Below are 23,810 nucleotides of genomic sequence, written 5' to 3'. Positions count from 1 at the left end.
CTTGGTACCACCCCCACCTGCGCACCAAGCGCACACTCTAGCGCTGAGCCACACCCCTAGGCTCGCCTGGCTCTTCTTCGCCTGCCCCATTCAGTTTTGTTTGCACTCGGCCTCCGACTCAAGTCCTGGCTGTGGTCAGAGGTCACTGAATTCATCTCGAGCCATGGGCTTCACTGATGGATTGGAGTGTCTCTGCTGACCTAATTCCCACCTTATTTCAAAACGTTTCTCTCTTCCCCTTCTTCTTTATAAGACTAAACTGATGGTCTGAGATCGAGCAGTTCGTGGTGCCAAAAATCCAGGGATGCTACAGGAGGTCAGAGCACTGTGGAGAAAAAGCTTCCCTAGGCCAGTGTCACCCACAGCCTCCCACTCTATGCTGTGCCCTTGTTGGACAGAAGGACACTGTGCTGTGTGCTCTCCCTGGGGCAGGAGGACCCCCGTGTTCTCTCACTGGGGCAGGAGGACCCCCATGTTCTCTCCCTGGAGCAGGAGGACCTCCATGTTCTCTCCCTGGGGCAGGAGGACCTCCATGTTCTCTCCCTGGGGCAGGAGGACCTCCATGTTCTCTCCCTGGGGCAGGAGGACCCCCATGTTCTCTCACTGGGGCAGGAGGACCCCATGTTCTCTCCCTGGGGCAGGAGGACCCCCATGTGCTCTCACTGGGGCAGAAGGACCTCCATGTTCTCTCACTGGGACAGGAGGACCTCCATGTGCTCTCCCTGGGGCAGGAGGACCTCCATGTTCTCTCACTGGGGCAGGAGGACCTCCATGTTCTCTCCCTGGGGCAGGAGGACCTCCACGTTCTCTCACTAGGGCAGGAGGACCCCCATGTTCTCTCACTAGGGCAGGAGGACCTCCATGTTCTCTCCCTGGGGCAGGAGGACCTCCATGTTCTCTCCCTGGGGCAGGAGGACCTCCATGTTCTCTCCCTGGGGCAGGAGGACCCCTATGTTCTCTCCCTGGGGCAGGAGGACCCCCATGTTCTCTCCCTGGGGCAGGAGGACCTCCATGTTCTCTCACTGGGGCAGGAGGACCTCCATGTTCTCTCACTGGGGCAGGAGGACCTCCATGTTCTCTCCCTGGGGCAGGACTCCTGTGTGTCCTCACTGTCTGGTTCCAGTGCCAGAGCTTAGATGTTGAGACACTTGTCACTCTGATGGAAGTCCACAGTAGATCTTGGGCAGGTGTCTACTCCCACCACAGGCCCCACTTTTCCTGTGAAGACCCCGTCCCCACATACAACCTGCACAATGGAAATGGAATAAATATTATGCAGACCTTGCTGGTGTCCTCCACGGAAACCCAACAGAAACAAAGATTCTGCTGACGCTAGGTCTAGATGACTCCCAGGTTAGAAAACATGGTAGATTGGGTCTTTCCCTCTCACTATAAGAGATGTGGATTCCTGTGCTGTTGGAGCTGGAACTCAGGGCCTTCCATGTCATGCTCTTTATACTGAACTGAATCATACTGGGACAACGAAGGGCCCACAGCCTCTCCTAGGATCCCTCCATGGTGTATGCCTGATAGACACAGGTTTCCTCGAGTCCCTTCAACTGGAGCCCCTGAGTGGAGCGGACTCCTGCTGACCGTGGAACAGGCACCCTTAACAGAGACCCACGTGATTCTCAACACTTCCTCCAGCTTGGTGTTGAGTGGTTTCCTGCTCACTGTCACAGTCATCTTTACCTTCATCTCCACGTCTGCAGACCCAAGGGGAGGAGCAGACAGCCTACTTCCTTGAGGTAACCCAATGGGAAGCACAGAGTATTGAGACAGGGGCCCTGTGGTGTGATTGCATGTGTCCACTTCAGCCACATGGCACCCCTGCCCCCTTCCTCTTCCCAGCATCTCTTGTTCCTCCTGCTGCTGGGTCTGTTGGAGACCAGGCAAGGACTGGATTTTACAGGAGAGCCCAAGTGCCGGGCACCACTGGCTGCAATATTCTGCTCAGAATCATAGCTGGGCTGGAGCTTGAAATGTCCAGAATGATTTTCAAGACGTTGCCTCTGGGGATTTAGGATGAGCCAAGAGAGGAAAACAGACCCAGGAGCAGGCTCAGGGCTCCCAGCCCTGCCTCTTTGATGTTGATGTGTTTACAAATCCCTGGGGGTGGCCGGCTGGGCTGTGAGAGTCTGCCCCTGGACAGCCCCGGTCTGCTGTGGCACACTGAGCACTGAGGACCTGGACCACAGTCTTTCAAAAGATTGCTGGGGTTTTCCAAAGATGCCTTGGGGCAGGCCTGGGAGCTGGGAGACAGGGTTTGACTAGGATGTCTCTTAAGAAAAGATAGTTTTTCCCTTCTGCTCCGAGAAAAACCACAGTCCTAAATAAAATGGAGAGATTTACTTGTGTGGCAAGAAATTTCTGTCCCCAAAGAGAAATTCCTTCGTGTACTCTGCTGACTCAAGAGAACTGACAGCCATATTTGGACAGCTGGCCTCGGGGTGACCTCCCTGCTACCTAATGGAAAAATGTTCAAGGAACTCTACTTAGAATAATTATATTTACATAGCCCCTGTTCATTCCTCCTCCTCCTTCTCCCCATCTCTCTCTCTCTCTCTCTCTCTCTCTCTCTCTCTCTCTCTCTCTCTCTCTCTCTCTCTCTCTCTCTCCCCCTCCCTCCCTCCCCCTTCTCTCTCTCTCTGCCTCCCTCCCTCGCCCTCCACTCCCCCTCCCTCCCTCTCCTCCCTCCTCCCTCTGAGAGAAGAAAGGACACTTGCTTCTGGAATTCATCAACACCAGCTGTTTACTTCCATTTGAGGCCAGAAACATATTTTTCCTCTTCTGTGTTTTAGTTTGGGTGGTGAGGGGCTTACAAGATGGCAATCACAACATTGTCACCATCACAGGAAATCAGTACATTTGTCTCAGACGTTGAATGAGTACTCACCACAGACCAGAGTAAAGGAAGTAGTGAGGCCTTGGAAGGGAAGGACCCGAATCCCGTGGTTTTGAAGAAGGGACTCTGTGGCCACACATTAGGGGACAGCTGTGCTCAGCAAGCCTGCTTGCTCTGTGGGATCTTTTCTCCTCTGCATTATATTATTATTATTATATTGTTGTTGTTGTTACTGTTACTATTATCCTTGGGGCTGAGGAGGGGACTGGGACCTTGCACATACGAGGTAAGTGTCCTACCCCTGAGCTATATTCCCAGCCTCTTAGGACATTTCCTTGAGTTTGTTATATTTGAGTTTGTTATATTGTTATACTTTACCTTTCCACAAGGCAATGACAGCTGACAATGTTTCCTAGACTACCCAAGGTCACACAGAACTTGCTTTGCATGGGACATTTCAAAGGATGCTTTAACTTCATAGGACCCAGTTCTTGGGAGTGTGATGGGCTGACCTGGAATAGCTAATTATATCCTTAAACTTGGAAAAATACCATCCCTTACAGATGGGCTGGTTCTCCAAAATGAGCAGACTCTAAGGTCTTTTCTCTTTGGAATTAAAATTCCAGAAAGCTCTTTGCTAATCCTCTGGACCAGGTATGCTGGTCTAGAAATCCACACTAATGGCCAAGGACAGGGACCTTCTCTATAGTCCTGTGCACATGGGGCTGAAACTGTGACACCCTCGGGCTCATGGAGGATGCATTCCTTTGGAGGAAGTGAAGAGCTCTCAGACCAGGGCGGGGCAGAGCCAGTCTTGTGCTCGTGGGAGAGAAAGTCGAAGGAGGTTTGCAGGAGAGGTCCCAGAGGAAGCTGTTCCTCAGGGTGAGGCCTAGCTGGCCTTTCTCTTCAAACTTCTTGAGCATCAGTCTACTGAGCTCCCAAACATGGGCACAGCTCCATGTTCTCAGGCTCCTTTGCATCTGGCAGCCAAAGCCCAGTGTGGCTAGTCCTAAATGTGGCGCCATCACTTTAATGGGAGCTGGTGCTTGAGGTGCCTTGGAGAAAACATGATTTCATTGTAGTTCCTTGGGCATTTTATTTTTAAAGAAGAGTGTGGACTGACACCTCCCATCCTGCTCTGTGGAGGCTGATGCAGGGAGAGGCAGCTGTTGCTAACGCTCCTGGCTCCCAGCCATTCACGGGTTTCGGCTGAATTAGTAGGAATGGTGGCAGATACAGGAGGTGGGAGTGTGGATTCTCGAAACAGGGGGGCTTCTTGGCAACGCTGCCCCTGGGTACAGGAGGGGGTTAGGCCTGTGGGGCTGGCTGTCCTCATGCGGTGACAGACCCCAGGACCTGTAAGACAGTCTGGACATGAGGAGGTAACAACAGAACATGTGTGGATGCCTGCTCACCCCTCTGCTTCCTGTCCTTTGGGGTTTCAAGGATTGGATTTAATTTGCTGGATTGGATTATCTAAATTCTTAAAGCTCTCAAGGACACTTTTAAACTAAAATGCAGGTGACAGCTCCTTCCCTTAGCTCAAAATAGGACCCCGTTCCACCCTGCAGGGGAATGTGACATGGGACTCTGCATAGGAAAGTAGCCCGGCTTCAATAATGGATCACTTTCTATTTCCCGACAATGGCTCCCGGCCTGGTGCAAGCAAGAGGTCTCTCCATTTATCACTCTTCTCCAAGGGATAATAATAGTCCTTGGAAATTAGTGGGGATTTGTGATATGTCAAGCACTGTTCGAAGAACTTAGGGCTTGTGAACTCACTCAACCCTGGGGTTCAAGGTCTGCTATTTATGCCCATTTTATAGACGAGGAGAGCAAGGCCCAGAGATTAGATTATGCTCCATGTCACAGAATCATTAACTTGCAGAGATGGGACTTAAAGGCTTAACCGTTGTGCCAGCTCCCCAGTGTTAAGGATCGGGGCCTCTATCCTTTCTGATCCGATGCTCAAAAAGAAAACACTAGGTATGTGGATTCCCATATGTCTCCTCTAGAATAAGGTGGGAATCTGGAGGTCTCTGCTGGGATGGTTTCAGGTACCATAAAAGACCAGGAACTTGGGGTGGAGGGCAAGAACTTTGTTCCTGGGGTTAGAGGCAAGAAAGAAGATCAGCCCGGGATGCTCCAAGGACCCCGAGAATGTGGGCTAGTGGGAAGCTGGTGTGACTTGGGGATACCTGGTCACTCTCCCTGGTGCTGGCTGGCCCTTGTCACTCTTATCTGCTCTGCCTCTCGCTGTGAGGCACAGGCCGAAAGGCCTCCCCCTGTCCCTTCACTCTGACGTCAGCTTGTATGCCAATTCCATGTGGACCTGGGCCCCTCAGGCTCCCACTGCAGAGCCCTCTACCTATTCTGGGACCAGTGTCTCCCTAGGAGATCTTTGGGGCTTGATTCTTTACCTCTAAATTCTCTTCTAATCCTCCTGTTCTAGTTGAGGCCTTCTTGGGCCACTGTGCAAACGACACCCTTACCCCACGGCACCGGCTCTCCCTCCTCACTGATATTTCTTTCCAACAATCTTCCACTCAGGACCTTCACAGATGTGTCCCCCATCCCACCCCACCCCCGTGTCCTCCCCTCTGCAGGCAGCATGGAATCACAGCTGAGCATTGCTGTGCACAGCTGTGGAAGTCTGAGCTGAGACACAGGGACTTTTGTTACCTCTCCCTGGGGGCTTAGCAAACCTTGGGAAGCCAGGAGCACTGGGGGGGGGGGGGTGTTCCGCGATTTCCCCATGAGTCCAGGAAAGGGAGAAGTTTGGAACTTGCCACCTCAGATGGGTAGACAAGAAGCATAGGGCAAACAGGCACTCCACAATCCGTGAGGCCTCCCCGCTGCTCTGAGGGCCCCGAGGGCAGAGCCAGGCCTGGCCACCATCTTTGCAGCCAATGCCCCACTCAGATTGCGGCTCACAGCAGGTGCTCATTACATGCCTGCTAGGCTGAGTGTGGCAGTAGCTCCTGGGCATACTCCTAGTGTTAGAACTGCAGGCTGCAGGTGCCTGGGTGAGAGCTGTGGGTGCCCTCTCTGGAACCCACATGGTGGGAGGAGCGAACCAACTCTCATGAGGTGTCCTCTGATCTCTGCATGTGCTGGTGCACCTGCTACCCCTGTCCCCACCATAAATGGATGGATGGATGGATGGATGGATGGATGGATGGATGGATGGATGGATGAATGAACGAATGAATGGAAAACCTCAGGATCCTGGGAATTCCCAGCAAGCCAGTTCTCCTCATCAGCCCTCTACAGTGGTGGGTCACCATGCAAAGGCAGGTTTGTCCTCTTTCCCCTGCTCAGTCTTGTATGGGGGACCCAATTTCTCTCCCTCACAGGGGAGCTCCTAGCTTGGTTCTTGTCTCCTTTTTTCTGCTAGCCTGTAGCGCTCTCTCTCTCTCTCTCTCTCTCTCTCTCTCTCTCTCTCTCTCTCTCTCTCTGTGTGTGTGTGTGTGTGTGTGTGTGCTCAGCCCCGGCCACCCGTCCTGATTCATCAGATTTTCTCTCCCTCAGTTCCCAGCCCTGGAACATGGAGGATGATGTCCAGCTTGGAATCCCAGACACTCCCAGTGGCTCCCAGCTCTACCTGACAGCCAACTAACTTGTGTATCTCTAGAATATTGCCTTGCTTTAAAGAGGCTGGAAGACACTGGTCTTTGTTGCTATTTAAAGTGACAGATTCTGGCTCTAGACTTGGTTAAATTTAACTCCTCATTCTTGAGGAAAGGCAAAAACAACCCAGCTCTCCTAAACAGCAGGTTAGTGGGAAGTGCCGTTTTCAGAGCAGAGTCGGCTCCGGTTTGCATGTTCCCTCTTCCAGGGTTGTGTATGTTCTGCTTTTGATAATACGCTTGTTGCAAACACAGTCCATTGCCATTTCAGAGCATGGGATCTCAGCCACAAGGCTGCAACATCTGCTCGCCACTTGTTGCCTGGTTGGATCATTCACACGACTTCTAATTTTCCTCTTTGAGTTCAACATAAAAAGTTCTACTGAGCATGTGAAACTCATACTTTCCAACATCAGAGGGTCCTAAGGAGAAGCCTAGGCTTCTATAACCCGTCTCCCAACCAACTGGCTCCATTTCCACACCATGCCCTCCCCACTCTCCTCCACAAACACACTGGAGCCAGGCCACGGGACTGCATTTCCCACCCCTTGATGCTGGTGCACGCCCCCCATAAGCTTCATGCTCATGTGATGTAGACATACGCTTGCTCCTCATTCTGAGATTAGCCTGATGGCATGAGCCCACCTCCCATCTATAGAAACAAATTAGAAGCTGCCAGGAGAAACTCAACCCCTGAGTCATGTTGGGAGAATTCCGTTTTAAAGCCTGCTTGGGCTCTCTCTCCTTCCTGCTTTTCCTAAAATGAGATGGGGTTAGTAATGGCCTATTCTTGCCAATTTTGTCCATGTTTCTCCCTGTCTTGGCCAGGCCTTTGCCTCCCAATAGAAGAGAACCACATTTGACTAAAGGCAATTCGGGGTTGGCCCTTTGACTGAGTGACTTGCCTCTCTACATATACTGCAGGGTAATTTTTTTCAGAACAAGCTCCAACAGGCCATAGAGGAAATTCCCAAACTGAATAACACATGTGACTAATGAGACACCCACCCCCCAAACACACAGAGTTGTTTTAGTGTTGGTCAAGTTCTGGGGCCGCTCAGAGGGAATCCTCACACTAGCTTGGTCTCTTCTTTGGAGGCCTTCTATGTTTTGGAAGCAAAAGGCCTGGATCTAATTCAGTGAGGCTCACTGACTCTCATGGGAAGCCTGCTCATAGTTTTTTAGCACCCATCTCTCTGAAGGTACATCTCACCCATCTTCTCCCAGAGAATGGGATGTGATGCCCACAGTGAATGACTAGAACCAACAACTTCTTTTGTTAGCGATAGGAGATCAAGAGGACCGTGTCCCTTGATTATTTATAGTTCAGGTAAACTCAGAAACGGGATTATAATCTAGCAGTGTATGAAAAGCTTGCCTAGTTGTGTGGCCATAGATAAGGTGAAGGAGATGAACAGGACTCTAGCTGAGATAAGGTTCCTACATTGTATTAATCAGCTTTCTGGCACCAAAACAAAATAGGTGAGAAAAATCAACTTATAAAGTAGAAAGGTTTCTTTGGGTTCAGAGCTTTGGAGGTACCAGTCCATGCTTGGGAAGATTCATGGGCTTTGGAGCCTGTGGTGAGCAGCAATCATGGTGGCCAGTGGGGGCTACAGCAAAAGCCATTCATGTCACAAGTAGAATGTAAGGACAGTAGAAGAAGTTCAAGCCTCAGAACCCCCTTTGGGGGCACACCAGTGACTCAGGACTCCCCCACTATGCATCACTGTTCTGCCTCCCAGTGGTGCCAATGGAGTGGGGACCAAGGTCCCTCCTTTGAATTTTTTATGGTAGAAAATGAACTGAGGGCCTCACATACTAGGCATGTCCTCTTTCTCCTCTTCCTCTTCTTCTCCTCTTTCTCCTTCTCCTTCTTTTAAACTTTTGGGATCCCCATCACCCAGCTCCCAAATAAATACACAGAAACTCATTCTTACTTATGAATGCTTGGCCTTAGCTTGGCTTGTTTCTAGCCAGATTTTCTAACTTAAATTATCCTGTTTTTCTTTAACTACATTTTGTCTCTGGGCTTTTAACCTTTTTTTATTCTATATGTCTTTCTTTCCTTCTTACTCCATGGCTAGCTGTGTGGCTGGTCCTTGCGCCCTGGTGTCCTTCTCTCTTCCTTTTCTCACTCCTCACTCCTCTCTCTCTCTCTCTCTCTCTCTCTCTCTCTCTCTCTCTCTCTCTCTCTCCCTCCCTCCCCTACATTTCTCCTCCTATTTATTCTCTCTGTCTGGCAGACTCATTGAGAAGCTCTGTCTCAAAAAATAATGTGGAGAGCAATACAGAAAGACATCCCATGTCGACTGGCCTTTGGCCTCCACTAGCATTCATACAGGTGAGTACACCTGGACACACATGTACTTATGCACATAAGTGAAATAAATGTGCTCTTGGCTGTGTTTTCCAAGTAGAGCCATGGAAGAACACTAGCTGACTGGCTGCTCTTCCAGAGGATCCAAGCTCAGTTCTCCATACCTACAAGCAGGAACGTACACACATTCTTCACCATGGAGCTCCAGGCACCTATGGGAGAACACAGGATTAAGGCCAAGAGCATCCTGCACAGGGGACCACCCGGGCTACTCTCTTTGAAGGCAAATGCCACTAAAGGGCATGAGTGGTGGTTCTATCTAAGCAGTTCATGGGGGTGAGGGTAGGTGGATGGTGACAAGTACTGATCAAATACAGAGAGCTGGCCTTGGGCAGTGGCTCAATCTCTCTCTAACACCGACAGAGAATGACAGTACTAAAACTAATAAAATAAGAATGACCCACTGAATATCTACCAGCTATGACTCACCCTTAGAATACAAGCAGGAAAATGTTGGAGCTTGCCTCATTTAAAGACTCCAGAGAAATCCAGACAACCAATGAGATATCTGGTCAGATAGTCCATGCTCATATTGGAACCCACACTTAAAATTTCACGAAGGAGAGCCCTCACCAAGTCCTCTGAGGTAATACCTGTGAAATGACCCAGCGCTGCTTTCCATCAGCTTTTTACCGTCAGTATTAATAACAGCACCATTCCTATCGACAACGTCTTTTTATAATTGTGTAATTACACACCTCATTTATCCAATTGTTAAGGCAAGAGACTGATTAAATATTAACCACTGCTTGGTTCTTGCCGTGTCGTTAGTTGGAACACAACCCTGTAATCTCAGGTAACACATGATGGTAATTATCCTTTGCATTCACACGCGGCTGAAAAAATGGAGCAGTCAATCTAGATAAGGACCAGCCAGAAAATGCATTGCCTCTAAATCCCATTTTATCTCCTAGTCTGGAGCAAGGTACATTTCAGGCTAGCTCAGGGGTTTGAAGAGTAAATCCGCCATCGGCTGCTGGGTGATGGGTGGGGGTGCGAGGCGAGGCCCGCATACCAAACAACTCAATTCCCACATGCACAGTCCTCTCCGGCCATAAATCCCACCAGGCTTCACAAGTTGTAATGGGAAATTTCTCCGAAGCACCAAGATGGAGAATCTCGGTTAGGTCAAGCATCATTCATTGAGGAAGCCAGTGCTGAGGCAGCGGAGTTGCTCTTGTGATTCTTCCTGGACAAAGAAGGGGCAGGACTCGGGCTCTGGGCTTGTCTAGACCAGCCCCTCAGGCCTCTCTCTTTCTATATTTTTGTTCCTTCCTTCCCATGCTCTCAGTCCTCTTCGCCTCTCTCCACCTCTGCTGGGGACACATTACCAGTGTCTGGCTTAAAGAGAACCTTGGGTATTAGGTCAGCTTGGGCTCTCCAGCAGCAGGGGACCGGAGACAGCGCACGTTTCAAGAGGCTGCAATCTGGAGATGCTAAACCAGAACAAGGCCAAGAGGGGCCAGGTGTCTTGTATGGCCTGGCAGTCATAGTCTCTTAAGGGCCTTCCTGCCTGAGCGCCTGTCATGTCTCCTTCTGCCATGGACCTTAGGTGGTACAGCAGGCTCAGTTCTGAAATCTGGCTATGTGGGGACCACACTGCTGAGGTCAAAGGATACTCTAGAAAGTTATTACATCATAGCTCAGGTATGGTGAGATAGCTCGTCCGGTCAAGACCCCAGGCTGGCCAGTATCTGGAGGAGCTCTTGGTCTCACAGAAGCGTTCTTCTGGTGCAAAGCACTGCTGGCAAATATCAGGAAGACCGTTGCTCTGAGATGGAGACAGCATCAAAAGTAGCATCCTTTGTAGGTACAAAGGATGTGCTAATAATATACTCGGCCTGGCTCCTGATGAGATGGATCCATGAGAAAAAAACCCAGCTTACTATTACTCAGAGAGCATTTAAAAAATACTATTTGCTGAACTTCAAGAGGACATCTAGAAAGATTTGGGCTCAGAGAGTTATTCATTTGTGGCTGAACCATATGAGGAAGGAAGGAGCAGATGCTGTGGAATAAACTCCAAGTAGGGCGGGGCCTGGATGTTCAAGAGAACCATGGGGGATGGACAGCAGGTCCCTCAAGACCCAGTACCAGGGTTTCTGACACCACACACCCGTGTTTGATTGCTGTGTAGATTGGAGATGATGAAAGACCCTGGCTTCTGTATTACATGTCAAAGATCTATTTTAGGTTGAGGGAGAAAACGAAACAAAGTCTCCTTAGTAAAGACCACATCTGTGCAGCAAATTTGGGGTTTGCGTTTATTGTTCAGCAGGGGAGAGCCATTTAAATTCTGTAAAACAAACAGACTGGCACCAGGCCTCCTGGGAGACACAGTCAGTGCTCTTTTGACAACTCATTTGCTAGATCCTAATTATATTGTAGGCTTGGGCTGTCGTGGTGGTTGTTTGTTTATTTAATAGCAAAGTCGGGGGGAAGTAGAGTGCAGGATTACCCATCATGCCCCTCTCTGGAGGTTAGACACTCAGGGCCCTCCAGCGGTTTGTGTGCGGCATCTGGGGGACTGTTAAAACTGCCTTTCCAAATAGGGAGCCTCCATTACTGGCCCCTGTTTGCTAATTTCTGGCTTGACAGCTTACCTAAGGACCTGCTTCTGCATTTATTCAGTCCAAAGGCAAATTCTATTGGGCGGTCTCTCCCCTTCTGATGTTTAACAGATTTTATTTCTCTCAGCACCCATGCTTAGCCAATTACCCCTTCCTGGTCATCCCAGTGTGAAACCGGTGCCAGGAGGCAGGGTTGTCTTAATGCTGCACCCCGGAAGCATGCACCCTGATTCCCTTTCCTCTCATGTCACAGTATCCACAGAACCCCCTCATGGCTGGCAGTAGGTCCACGGTGCTCAGAGGTGCTGAGCCCCGGAGTCTTGACAAGCCTGCTCAGAGCCTTGCCTGAAAAACGGGCCTGGTCTTGCTGCAGTGGGGTGGCAGTTTAATTGGCTCTGACTTCAGCATTCAGCTGGTCGTTTCCCCTGGAGGGGAGGACACAGGAAACAAACAGCAGAAATTAATCAAGTTCCCCTGATCATTTGTAATGAGGAAGGGAAGGGAGCATTCAGACATTTAATTACAATATTTTGTAATTGTTAAGCCACCAGTGACACACAGAACGCTCTTGCTGAGCAGACACATATGTGTTTTGTGAGGAGGCTGACACGTTCAGCAAAAAGGCAGTGACTGTAACCACCTCTTCTCCTTTATCTTCCCGGAAAGGGAACAATTCAAACAGATAATGTGACTACAATGCTTTAATTACATTGTATACATTTCATAAGAAAAAAAAATTCTGGGATAATGGTGAGCCCAAGTCAACTGGTAATAAAAAGGCCATTTCTAATTCTTGGATGACAGACGAAATGAGTTCAGCTCTGTGGACAGCAAGGACGTTTAAGATGACAAACAACTGAATTCAATTAGCAGGCCTTGTTCAAACTGGCTTGGAAAATGATGGAGACAAAGAAGCCAGGTCGCCTACCTACTGCAGAGCTCAGGACAGCATGTGCCACACTGCTGTGGAGAAGCAACGTGCACGCGCCCCCATGCTGGTGCCTCGGCACTGGCCATGTCTGGCAAGCAGATCCTGTGAGTCAGTTGCTAATGTTTTCAGTCCTTCGCCTTCCATAAGCACTTAATTCATCAGGAAGGTATGAGTGGAGAAAATACGGTCAAGTGTTGAAAGATGGCCCGCTAACTGCATTACTTTCAAGTGCAAGGAAATTCTGATGAAGTTCAGTTCCAAATGTTGGGGGCGGGGTGCATGGCTCCCCCATCTGAAGAGTGAGTCCCTGTAAGACACTTGTGGCGCTGACCTGTGGAGCAGGGATGGTTTCTTTGGAGGGGAATATTCAGTTGTTTTGCCTACTGAGGGCCTTTGTTGAGGTGTTCAGGGGGAGCTCCTCCACCCTCAGCTGTGACTTTCACAGCCCTCGAAATGCTGTCCATGGTAAGGTTCACACATTTAATTGCTTTGACATTTGGAGACAACTGACCTGAGCAGCAATCACCTGGGCCAAGCTCACACCAGCTTTCCCTTTGTTCAAGCAGTTGTTGCTTCCGTTTCCAGAAGCAAGCAGTCCAAGGGGGAGAAGCACAGTATGCTTGGATGTTAGGACTGTAGCAGGATTCCTTAGCCCTGGAGGGTGCATTCCGCTATGACGGGGCACTCCTAAGGCACTACCCTGTGGCAGGAACAGTGTGTTATTATAGGTGTGGATCTGAGTCCCAGCCACTTGCCAAAGTTTCTAGTCTCTAGTGTTCCAGGGAAAAGAACTGGAGCAGGGATAGAGTCCACTACTAAGTGTGTGCAGGAAGAGAGTAAAGAGGGAGGAACAGGTCATTGTAAGGACTGGAAAGCCACCTCCAAGCTTGGGGCTACTTGAATGCTATGTCACTGTTGGAGCAGAGGGCTCAGTCTCAGATGGCTGGGGTGAGTGGCAGGGCTTTGGTGGGGCTGGCTCTCCTTGGGAATGCTTCATCTTTCATGAGTGGGGTTCTCTCTCCAGAGGAGGATGCAGAGAGGGATGGGCAGGGGGCAGGCGGCAGGCAGGAAAGGAAGTTGTTGAAGGGCAGCCTTAGTGTGGACAGTGCCTACCATCTTCACTCAAACTCCTGATGACCTGGCCTAAAGGGGAGGTAAGATGGGCTGTGTGGTGTGAGGAGGGGTGACTACATTGTACACTACAGACTCAGTGCTCTGTTCAGTTACTATCTATCTTTTCTGTCTTATTTTGTCTTCTGTTTTTTAAGACATTCTCCCGAGGATGTCAATTAATCTGAGCAGACATGGGGGATGACTTAGGGGCTTCCTGTGGGTTTGTGCTGGCACCAACTGGAGATGGTCCTTAAGAAACTGGCAGGTGCCAGATGATGACTGGATGTCATCTAGACTGCAGAGCTCTTAATGTCAAGGGCTCAACTGAAACTTCACTGAGTCAAGTCCCCAGTGAATCTACAGGGCTCAGAAAAGTCCTACCCACTTACATAAGCTTGCGCCCCACAAGGCCCTTACTGTTAGAACTATTATTCTTTTTGTTTGTGGGTGCATGCATTCAGAGGCCAGAGGTTGTTATCCAATTTCTTCCTCAATCGAGCTCTACCTTATTTTTTTTTTGAGGCAGGGTCTCTCGCTGAACCTGCTTGCTGATTTGGTTAGGTGAGCTAGTCACAGGGTCTCTGGTCTCTGCTTCCTCAGTGCTGAGATTTCCAGACGCATGCTGCTGTGCTCAGCCTTATGTGGGTGATGGGGACTGACCAACAGGACTGTGCAGCAAGCACTTACTGAGTTATCTCCCCTGCCATATTCGCTATTACTTCTCACTACACGATGTGTTGAGGTAGTATTTCAGCACACAGACGGAAAGCTAGGCGAAACACCCAACTGGAGTTAGCACCTGCTAATTTTCTTCTCCCTCATGCCCTTTATTCTCGTTTCAAGAACCCAACTTCCTTCTCCAATCTGAGCTAAAGTGCAGGCTTGCCCTGGCCATACTGCTTGCTCTGTGTCAGCCTGGTTCTTTGAGGAGTGTCCCCACAGGGGCACACTGTGGGGAGGGGTGCTTCACATGAGTGATAAGGCCCAAGAGCTGTTTGCTCATAATGGAGTAAGGTCTTAGCAGAACTGGGGGTTGGTCACTCCATAGTTTCTTGGCAACTGGGGATATAAGCTGCCATGAGAAGGGAAACCATAGCTGTTTTCTTTAAGCCCAAATCATGCTAACCCTGAAAGAGGGGCTGCTGAGGAGTACCTACAGGAACATGTGGACTAACCAGATGTTTATACTGGAATGACTGGGGCCAAGCAACAGCTAAGCAAAAAGGAGGCTTCCTGTCACGGGCTCCCAGCACCACACAGGCAGAGACAGCAGCATTTAGTCACCACAGAGACTTTGTCTAACTTCAGAACCTCCTCTTGGGAAGAAACAGGAAGATGGAGATCACTTTGAGATGCAAGAGACCTCTCCTTCAAAGAGTCTGTTCGACCTTAGTGACCCTGCAGGCCTGGCAGCAGGACACTCAGCCTGAAGGCAAGGCTGGGAAGACGGAAGCAGAGCCATCTGCTTAGAACTTGGGGAGGTGGGGGTGGTGGTGGAGTGGGAATGACTTCTTTGTAAAGTAAGAAAGGATGGGCTGGGGACCCAACTGCCAGAATCCCTGTCTTCTTTGGACTTGGTTTCTGCCATGTCATTTGGAGTTAGGATGAGCGATGATTTCCAACCCTCCCTGGAGTTGGCAACTGTTAACAGTGTAGGGCTAAGCACACACACCACACTGTCTCTTGGAACCCAAGTGGTGGCTTCACAGGTGTACCACAGGGCAAAACAGGGCTACCAGGGTATTATGAGGAAGTGGTATCAAAGGTCTACTAGCCACAGGCATCCCCAGTCCTGCTCTGCCTAACGTTCAAGTTTGTAGGGAGACAAAAGTCACTCATCAGGCCAACAGAAGGAGAGCCAAGATAGGCCATGTTGCCCAGGAAGAGGTCAGAAAGCCAAGTCTATAGCCATCTATTCAGATTGTAGCTGCTCACAAGTGGGTTATAACATCCACCTAGAACAATTCAGCCATCTAGAGCAATTCAGTCTTCTAGGGCAATTCAGCCATCTAGAGCAATTCAGACATCTAGAGCAATTCAGTCTTCTAGAGCAATTCAGCCTTCTAGAGCAATTCAGCCATCTAGAGTAATTCAACCATCTAGAGCAATTCAGCCTTCTAGGGCAATTCAGCCTTCTAGAGCAATTCAGCCTTTTAAAGCAATGAAACAAAACAGAAAGTGTCAGCAGTGTGTATTATTTTATGGAGCAAAAATTTGTCTGTGTGTGTGCTGGGTTGAAAATCTGCCTTTCTTGTGGGTTGTTCTCTGTGGGACATGTACAGGCAGTGGCTAGAGGTTAACATTGGGTGTCCTTCTGCAAGCATGCCCCACTTATTATTTGAGAAAGGGATTCTCACTGAACTTGGAGCTCACCAATAAGGGCAGACTAGCTGGTCAGTGAGCCCTAAGGATCTATCTATCGTCTCTACTTCTTTAGTGCTGGGGTTATAGACAATGCCACTATGTTCATTTTTTGAGAGTGTTGGGGACCCAAACTCAGGTCAACCCAAACACTTTCATAGCAAGGACTTTGCCCACTAAGCTATCTTCCCAGCACATAAAGCTCCATTTATTTTAAAAAACTGAAAAACAAAAGTAACAAAAACATTCCAACAGAGTAAAAGAAGATGTTCTACCCCGTCACCTCCCAGCCAGTTAAAAATGCAAACACATTCTGGCCACAGGACATGGAAAAATCAAGCTGGTAGTGATGAGGAAGCTTCCCACTGGCTAGCTTTCAGAGTAGGTGCTATCTAGGCAGGCTGTTTGGGAAGAAAGGTCATTGATAGTCCTATGAACCTGTGAACATTCTGAGTGACAATAATGACATGCATGGCAAGACAAGCCCATGGATGCAATAGTACATGAATGTCACAAGAGAACCAGATGTGTTTTGATGGAATTTAAGGCCTGTTCTGTAGCAGGAAACACATGCTTGGTGCTGTAAATCTGGCCAAGAACCCAGGTTTGGGGAGCTCCCAGGCCCCAGGGGTGAGCCTACTACTATTATTTTATTAAATGAACTTAGCATCAAACTGCCCTCTAACTTCACAGATAAGTGCAGCTCTCAGACCTCATCAGAAAAGGTTCTTTGTGCAGTGGATGACAGTTAGCCCAGAAATTCACAACCAGTCAAAATACAGACATGAAGTGAGTGTGGAGTGCTCAGCCACAAACTGGACATCTACAGCGTACCCCTCCCTACAAGGCCCAGGAACCATGTTGGAAGAAGGGGCAGGCAGATTGGAAAAGCCAGAAGCTGGGGAAGAATGGACCACAACAGTGTCATTTGGACATGACAGAACCAGTGCACTCATAAACTCACAGCAGCTGTGTGGCCTGTACATGATCAAGCCAGTCACCAATCCAGCCTGGCTCACCAAGGTCCATGAGCAGCTACAGACAGCTGATGGCTCACATGGGAAAGAGAGAATCTTCTTTCCGGGTTTGACTGCTGCTACGCTGACCATGCTCTAGTGAAGGACCACACAGTCATGTGTATGTGGGCAGCAAAGACTGGACTTGGTGGGCTATAGAAAAGGAGAGAGGACACGAGGTTGGGAGAGAGTGGAGCAAAATCCAGAGAAGTTAGGGGAGGATCAAGAGTGACTGATAAAACACATTTTATGCAAGTATGAAATTTTCAGAAATTAAAATAGTTATAAAAGAGGACAGGAACACTTTATGCATTGCTTCTTTTCCATAACACATATTTTAACACCATGACACGCTACTTCAATTTTTTACACCAAAGCATAGTGTGATGGATATTCCTGGTTGTCAATTTGACTACATCTGGAATTAACTAAAACACAAATGGCTGTGCACACCTATGAGGGATTTTTTTTTCTCTTAATTAAGTCATTTAAGTGGGAGGATCCACTTTTAATCTGGATCTTTGAGGCGAGAAGATACACCTTCAGTCCAGATCTTTTGAGGTAGAAGATCCATCCACCTTCCATCTGGGCCACCTCTTCTGCTGGCAGCCTACATAAAGGCCATGGAAGAAGGAGGCTTGCTTTCTTTGCCAGCTTGCTGTCACTCTTGCTAGAAAGCCCATTCCTTCACTGAAATTAGAGCCTACTTTGGGATTCTGGCAAATACAGAGGACCAGCTGAGACATCCAGCCTCATGGACTGAACTTACTGGATTTTTGGACCTTTGGTTGGTGGACGGCCATTGTTGGACTAGCTGGATGAACCACTGCCTATAAGCCAGTGGTTCTCAATCTTCCTAATGCTGTGACCCTATAGTTCTTCATGTTTGGTAACTCACAACCATAAAATTATTTCATTGCTACTTCATAACTATAACTTTGATACTGTTATGAATCATAATATAAATATCTGAGATGCAGGCTATCTGATATGCAACACCTATGAAAGGGTTTAGGTTGAGAAACTCTGCTGTAAGCCATTTTAATCAATCTCTCTCCCTTTCCATATATATATATATATATATATATATATATATATATTCATTCTATAAGTTCTGTTCCTCTAGAGAACCCTAATGCCCACAGTATTCCATTATATTTTTAGCCCATTCTGATGAGTTATACCCAATCTTTCATTTACAAACAAAAATTCAGGGACATATTGTTTACCTATTTGTGTTCTCATGGATCCCTGGGTCAAAAGATCTGTGCCTTTTGAATTTTGATGCTGTATAATTTCTTTCTACTGATGGTAGATCAAAATATTCATGCCATTTTGCTGTCTAGACACTGGGGCTAGGTTTACTCTGCCCTCCGGTTCCGATTGTACCTATTACTGTCAACAAGTTCCTTGGTCACATCATGACATTAGATTGTTGCCCTGCTCTTTTTTCTTCAAACACTGCTTGGACTGGACTATTTGTGGGTCAGGGTAGAATATCTGCCTTGCATGTGTTATGGCCTCAGCTTGAAAAAAACACCTATGAAAGACAGATTTCATGGGCATTAGAGTAATTTCTTGAGTATAGTCACTGTCACAAGATTGGCTCCATGAATGTCATGACCAATGAAATGAATGTGTTTCATTGAGGACATGGTGGGAGTGGAGACATCTATCATTACATGTTACCCCACAGGCAGAGCCTCAGGGTGGCTGGGAGCACCTGTTTGGGGCATCTCTGTGCGAAACTGGCATTGACACTTGGGTGGCAGTGGATTAGACTACTTTCACTGCCCTGCCTCTGTGGAGGCTTGCAGACCACCCAGTTGTTCTTGCCAGCCCTTTGGTGTGGACTCAATTCATGTTCAATGAAAAAAGCAGTTAACTTTTTTGAATATTGAATAGGTATTTGGTTTCTCAAAAATACGACCTATTATAATGCTAATAACTGGCAACTGGTATTTGGAGCATACTGAAAAAGGCAACTATTATCAACCCGCTGGAAGCGAATTGTTGACTACTAAGCTAATAGCAATGGGGGCATTCTGAGGATGGAACCTGCTTAACTTCACATGAAACCTAGAACAAGGAAGGGGTTCTGATATCACTTTTAGCTGTTACCTTTGGTTTTCCCCACAGTGTTTCCTAAGGTTAAACAAATACACCAAGGCATTTCCACAAGTCAGAGCGTGGCCACTGTGATGTGCTCCCCAAACGGTGTCTGCACCCTGAACCTGACTTCACAATACATCTGAGAAAGAGGCGTTGTGGTTTCATGATGAAGCCGCCACAGTCAAGGGCAAGCATGAGATACAACAGACTTCTCCCCCTAAAGTAACACTCCCAGAAACGGTTCATGCAGCATGGAAGCCTCGATCAGCTGCTGCGTCCAGCGGGACTTGAAGCTGAAATTCCATGCTGCTAAACCCAGTGAATCCTGACCAGGGCTTATTCTCAGGAGCTCAGTAAAAAGGGAAGACTATAAAACATGCACCTAACAAAGCATATCAGCAGCCTGAACGGGGCAGGCCTGTCCAGATAGGAGAACCCTAATAAATAAACGAAGCACAACATTTATGGCCAACCATCATGTCACTAGCCCACAGAAAACTGGAGCCGCGCAGCTGGGAGAGGAGGAGTCTGCAGCCCGAGAAGGCCATGGAACGTGCCCAGGCTCAATTATTTATGGTGTGCAGATGAAGAGACAACCTTCCATATGAGGAACAGTTCAGCAGAGGAGGGTGGGCTAAACCAGGATGAGATCCAGAGAGCCAGTGAGCACCACGAAAGGGACATGAATACAAATGACAAGCAATAAAACAGTACAAATCAGAAACATTGTAACTTTCAGAAATAATTTAGGGTCAAAAGAAAAGGGGGGAGGGAATCTGGCTTTGGGACAATTTTCTGAGAAGAAAAGACATTAAGCAAAATGAAAGTGCTGAGTTGAAGACCCAATTTGCTGCAATGCCATCCTAGCTATGAGCTTGGTGCTTTATTGAAAGAGAGAGAGAGGGAGGGAGGGAGGAGGAAGGAGGGAGAGGGAGAGGGGGAGGGAGAGGGGGAGGGGGAGGGAGAGGGGGACGGGGAGGGGGACGGGGAGGGGGAGGGGGAGGGAGAGGGAGAGGGGGAGGGAGAGAGAGGGCAAAGCAGCAATTTTGCATTTAGGTGATGTACTTTGTTGTTGTTGTCCCCTAGTAACGATCTGTGTGTCGTTGCCTGTATAGTAGGGCTCAGTCTGACAAAGGGCTATCTCTGTCCTCAAGAGACTAGGGGCCTTAAACCAGCTTCTGGATGGTGTGTGCATATGACACAGCTTCACCAGGGAGAGCAGAGGGGCAGTTGCAGGAGAAAGGTGCAGATCTGGAATTCCAGCCTCCATAAATGTGCTTTTTATACAGAGATGTGGATTCCTCTGTTTCTCCGTAGTTTCTGATCTTTCAATCTATACCTAAAGGCTGTCCGGGCCATTTCTAGTGACTTTTATATGCTACGATGAACCTCCTTCAAACCTGAGCCAAAGCATAAGAAATACCATCCACCTGCTGCTATATGCTTCAAGAACTCTTCCTAGCCACTTCTTGAGGTGAGATTGTCACTGTTATTTAGAGAGAGGCTGGAGCCCCAGAAAGAGACTTCTCTCCAGGCCACAGGAAGTAAGTGGCAGAGTACTTTATTCCCCCCGTATGGGCTCTGGGGAGGACTGGCTGGAACTGTGCCAAGATTCAAGGGCGGCTCTCCCAAACCTACTAGCTCAGTGACTCCCTCCCCCAACAAGGGCCCTCTTTTCTTGTCCTCTAGAAGCACTGATTTAAAGGGCCAGACATCTCTTGTCTTGGCCAGCACCAGGACAGTTTGCCCTGCTGCACAGGTCTACTTCTCCAGGGTGGCATCTGAAGGAGTCCTTCTATATAGGTCCTTCATGTTTTCATTCTTCAAAGGCAATCAATTGGACTCGAACCCAGGAGCCTGCACTCTATCCTCGAGCTATGTCTCCAGGCCCAAGAGTTTTCTTGTAGATGCTCGGTGGTTCCACTCGTCTACCAGACCCTCTATGCCACGAATCAGTGTTCTGATGGCATGCTTCTAACTTCGGTCAGGAACTTCAGCCACCACCCTGAAACACATTCTAGAAGGAAATCTGGAGCCAAGCATACCTTCTGTTCACTTCTGTTCTCTTCTCCACTCCAGCTTGCCACCTAGTTCCAGTCTATCTCTTATTACACCAAGGGCTTGTGGCTGAGTGGGGGGTCCCCACAAACAAAGTGCCATCAAACTTTGCTCTGCCTGCCAGGTACACATCCACCAGAATGGCCATTTTGCTCTTGGCCAGTTTTCTGAAACCCTGCTCTGTACTGGAGGACTGGATGGTCTATGAATCATTTCGGAGTTTGATTAAAAAAATATATATATATATGTATATATATACATACATATATATATATACATACATATATATATATATATATATATATATATATATATTTTTTTTTTTTTTCTCTTCAAGACAAAGTTTCTCTGTGTAGCTTTGGCACCTTTCCTGGAACTCACTCTGTAGCCCAGGCTGGCCTCGAACTCACAGAGATCTGCCTGCCTCTGCTTCCCGTGTGCTGGGATTAAAGATGTGCGCCACCACTGCCCGGCTGATTTCAAATGGTATTCTTGGTAGATTACAGGTTTTATACCTTTAAAATAAATGTTGCTAAGAACTAGCAAATTCATTAGTGGTACATGCAGACTATTTCATCATTAATGGAAGGGGTCTAAGGGCATCAAGCACTTGTTGCGGCGATCTCTCTGAAGCTGAGTTGAGGGTGATCAATGGATAGACCACAGAAAGATGCTCTGGAGGATCCAAACCAACGTTCTTTCTCAGATTTGCAAAACTGTTACCAAAAAGGTCTCCTTCCCACACTGCTGCAACCACAAAGTACCTATAACAGCTAGACATTAAAAAAGGTGATGTAAGACCCAGTAGCTTAGGCATCAACATTCTCTTCTTCCTTCCTGGTAACTCGCTCAAGCCCGGGCCTGGCAAACAAAACAGGACTGGCCACATGCACAGAGCTCTCAGGGAAGGCAGCGGGTTTAGGGTGCTGAGTGCTTAGACCCCACTTCCCAAAAAAATAACTTGCAGACAGGATGGCCAGAAACTTCAAATGGCAACTTTTGTGATTCGAGATAATTTCGTAGGAATTTAAGAGGCTATCACTTATGTTTGACTTTCAAAGAGATTCTGGGCTTTAAAGGCACAGTTGCATCTAAAATTGATCAGCTAGCGACAACTCTCTGAAGTTCCTGGGCAGGAGAGAAAGCAGGAGGCACCGCCACATCTGGACTGCACCATATAGTTCACTTTCCAGGTTGTAAATTTTCTGCCACAAAGACTTCCCGAAAATAACTTTCTAGCATGCAAGTACATTTTTTTATTCGCTGAAGTATCCATTTTTTTTTTTTTTTATTATTTTGAGATGGAACACTAGAATACTTGCTGGCTACTCTTCAAAGAACTGCACATTTAAGAAAACAGCAAAATTACAAAAAATGTGTCTTGAAAACACAGATTTAAATTATGGTAGAGAAAACATTAAAAAGACTGTTCTAGAGCATATTCAAATAAACCAGAGACTAATAACATGAACATTTATCATGTAACCATATACTTCAGTTGGACTACATTCCACAGTTGTAGAATTAACTGTTGATAAATATAGTCAAACAGTATCAAAATAAGAGGACACATACACATACACTTACACACCACCACATACTCAAACACACCCACACTCACTCACACACTCAAAAATTTGCAATCGAGAACAATCTTCTCTACATTTCAATTTCCCAATTTTAATATTTGTATTTATTATGAAATAAAGTCTATGATATTAGAGAATGCATGGAATTTTAAAGTGAGACTATATATGTTAGAAAAGTTCATCCAGGGCACATATTTTCTTTGTTTGTTTTCTTTTTTTTTCAAGACAGAGTTTCTCTGTGTAGTTATGGCACCTGTCCTGGATCTGGATCTCGCTCTGTGGACCAGGCTGGCCTCAAACTCATAGAGATCTGCCTGGTTCTGCCTCCCGAGTGCTGGGATTAAAGGCGTGCACCACCACTGCCCAGCCCCATATTTTATTTCTTAAGAAAATAAAACTATGCACAAAAAATTACCTCTGTGCCCTGGTGTTAGCCCTGGAGTACTGAATCCTTACCATGAAATACTAACAGAAACAGAGCATGACAGAAAGGTGGTGTCACATCTCTTCAGCTGCGTGGCCTCAGTGTCACTGCTTTACCTCACTGGGGAACTCAGGAGCTCCCTGGTTAGAGAATACACCCAGGATAGCCCAGAGTCTGGTGGGGTCCTCACAGTTGTGCTGGTGTGCCCAGTGAAGAAGCAGGTCCTCCTTCCTCCCCAGCCTCCGGGCACAGAGCAGGCAGTTAAAGCCTGAATGGGGCCAGAGAAGCCTGGTGGGGTGCTGTGGGCTGTTCATTCCCCATGGGCCACCTTCACTTTCTGCCAGCACTTCCTCTCTCTTCTGATGAGGGGGTGGCTGCCTTTTTACTTTCGGAAATGCTGGGGAGTCCTCCACAGAGGCACAAGGCTTAGCCTGCTTCCTTCTCTCAGTGTGAGGCTTCTGGTGGGGAGCCCCAGCTCTGCCGCCTGGTAAGACTGCCTCCTGAAGTCGGCCTTGGATCTCTTCGCCGTGAACATGAAGCAAATGGAACTTTATTTCAGCAAAAGACTGAGCAGTGATCTGACAACGGGCACATCTAATTTGCAACTTGACTTCATCTGTCTGGTTTAGAAGGAAATCTTCTTCCAAACTTGACTTGGTTTCCCTGGAAAGGGGGAAACAGTAGAGGTAAGACTTCCCAGGAAAATGCAGGTGCATCTCTTGACATCAGGTCTTGGCCTCCAGGGGTATAAGGCACCCTGCTATGGAGATTTCTGCAAAGCC

At 47.9% G+C, this 23,810-nt stretch overlaps 1 protein-coding gene across 50 annotated transcripts in view; it reads right to left on the bottom strand.

Annotated features, from left to right (window-relative positions):
* Nucleotides 1-2,734: 2,734 nt before the first annotated feature.
* Nucleotides 2,735-23,810, bottom strand: part of Znf438 (zinc finger protein 438) — a 173,805-nt gene continuing 152,729 nt past the window's right edge. For 48 of the 50 annotated variants that reach the window (XM_076572460.1, XM_076572472.1, XM_042277946.2 and 45 more), the window contains one exon: nucleotides 22,694-23,691. In XM_076572460.1, the coding sequence (XP_076428575.1) occupies nucleotides 23,133-23,691 (559 nt within the window). In that variant the 3' untranslated portion in view covers nucleotides 22,694-23,132. Of the gene's footprint in view, nucleotides 9,007-22,693; nucleotides 23,692-23,810 lie in introns of those variants that run through there. The other 2 variants (XR_013051430.1, XR_013051431.1) reach the window with 1 other exon arrangement.

This window comes from Peromyscus maniculatus, chromosome 5, assembly GCF_049852395.1.
Source record: "Peromyscus maniculatus bairdii isolate BWxNUB_F1_BW_parent chromosome 5, HU_Pman_BW_mat_3.1, whole genome shotgun sequence".
Taxonomy (NCBI): domain Eukaryota; kingdom Metazoa; phylum Chordata; class Mammalia; order Rodentia; family Cricetidae; genus Peromyscus; species Peromyscus maniculatus.
This window is presented reverse-complemented; position numbering and strand designations above follow the sequence as displayed.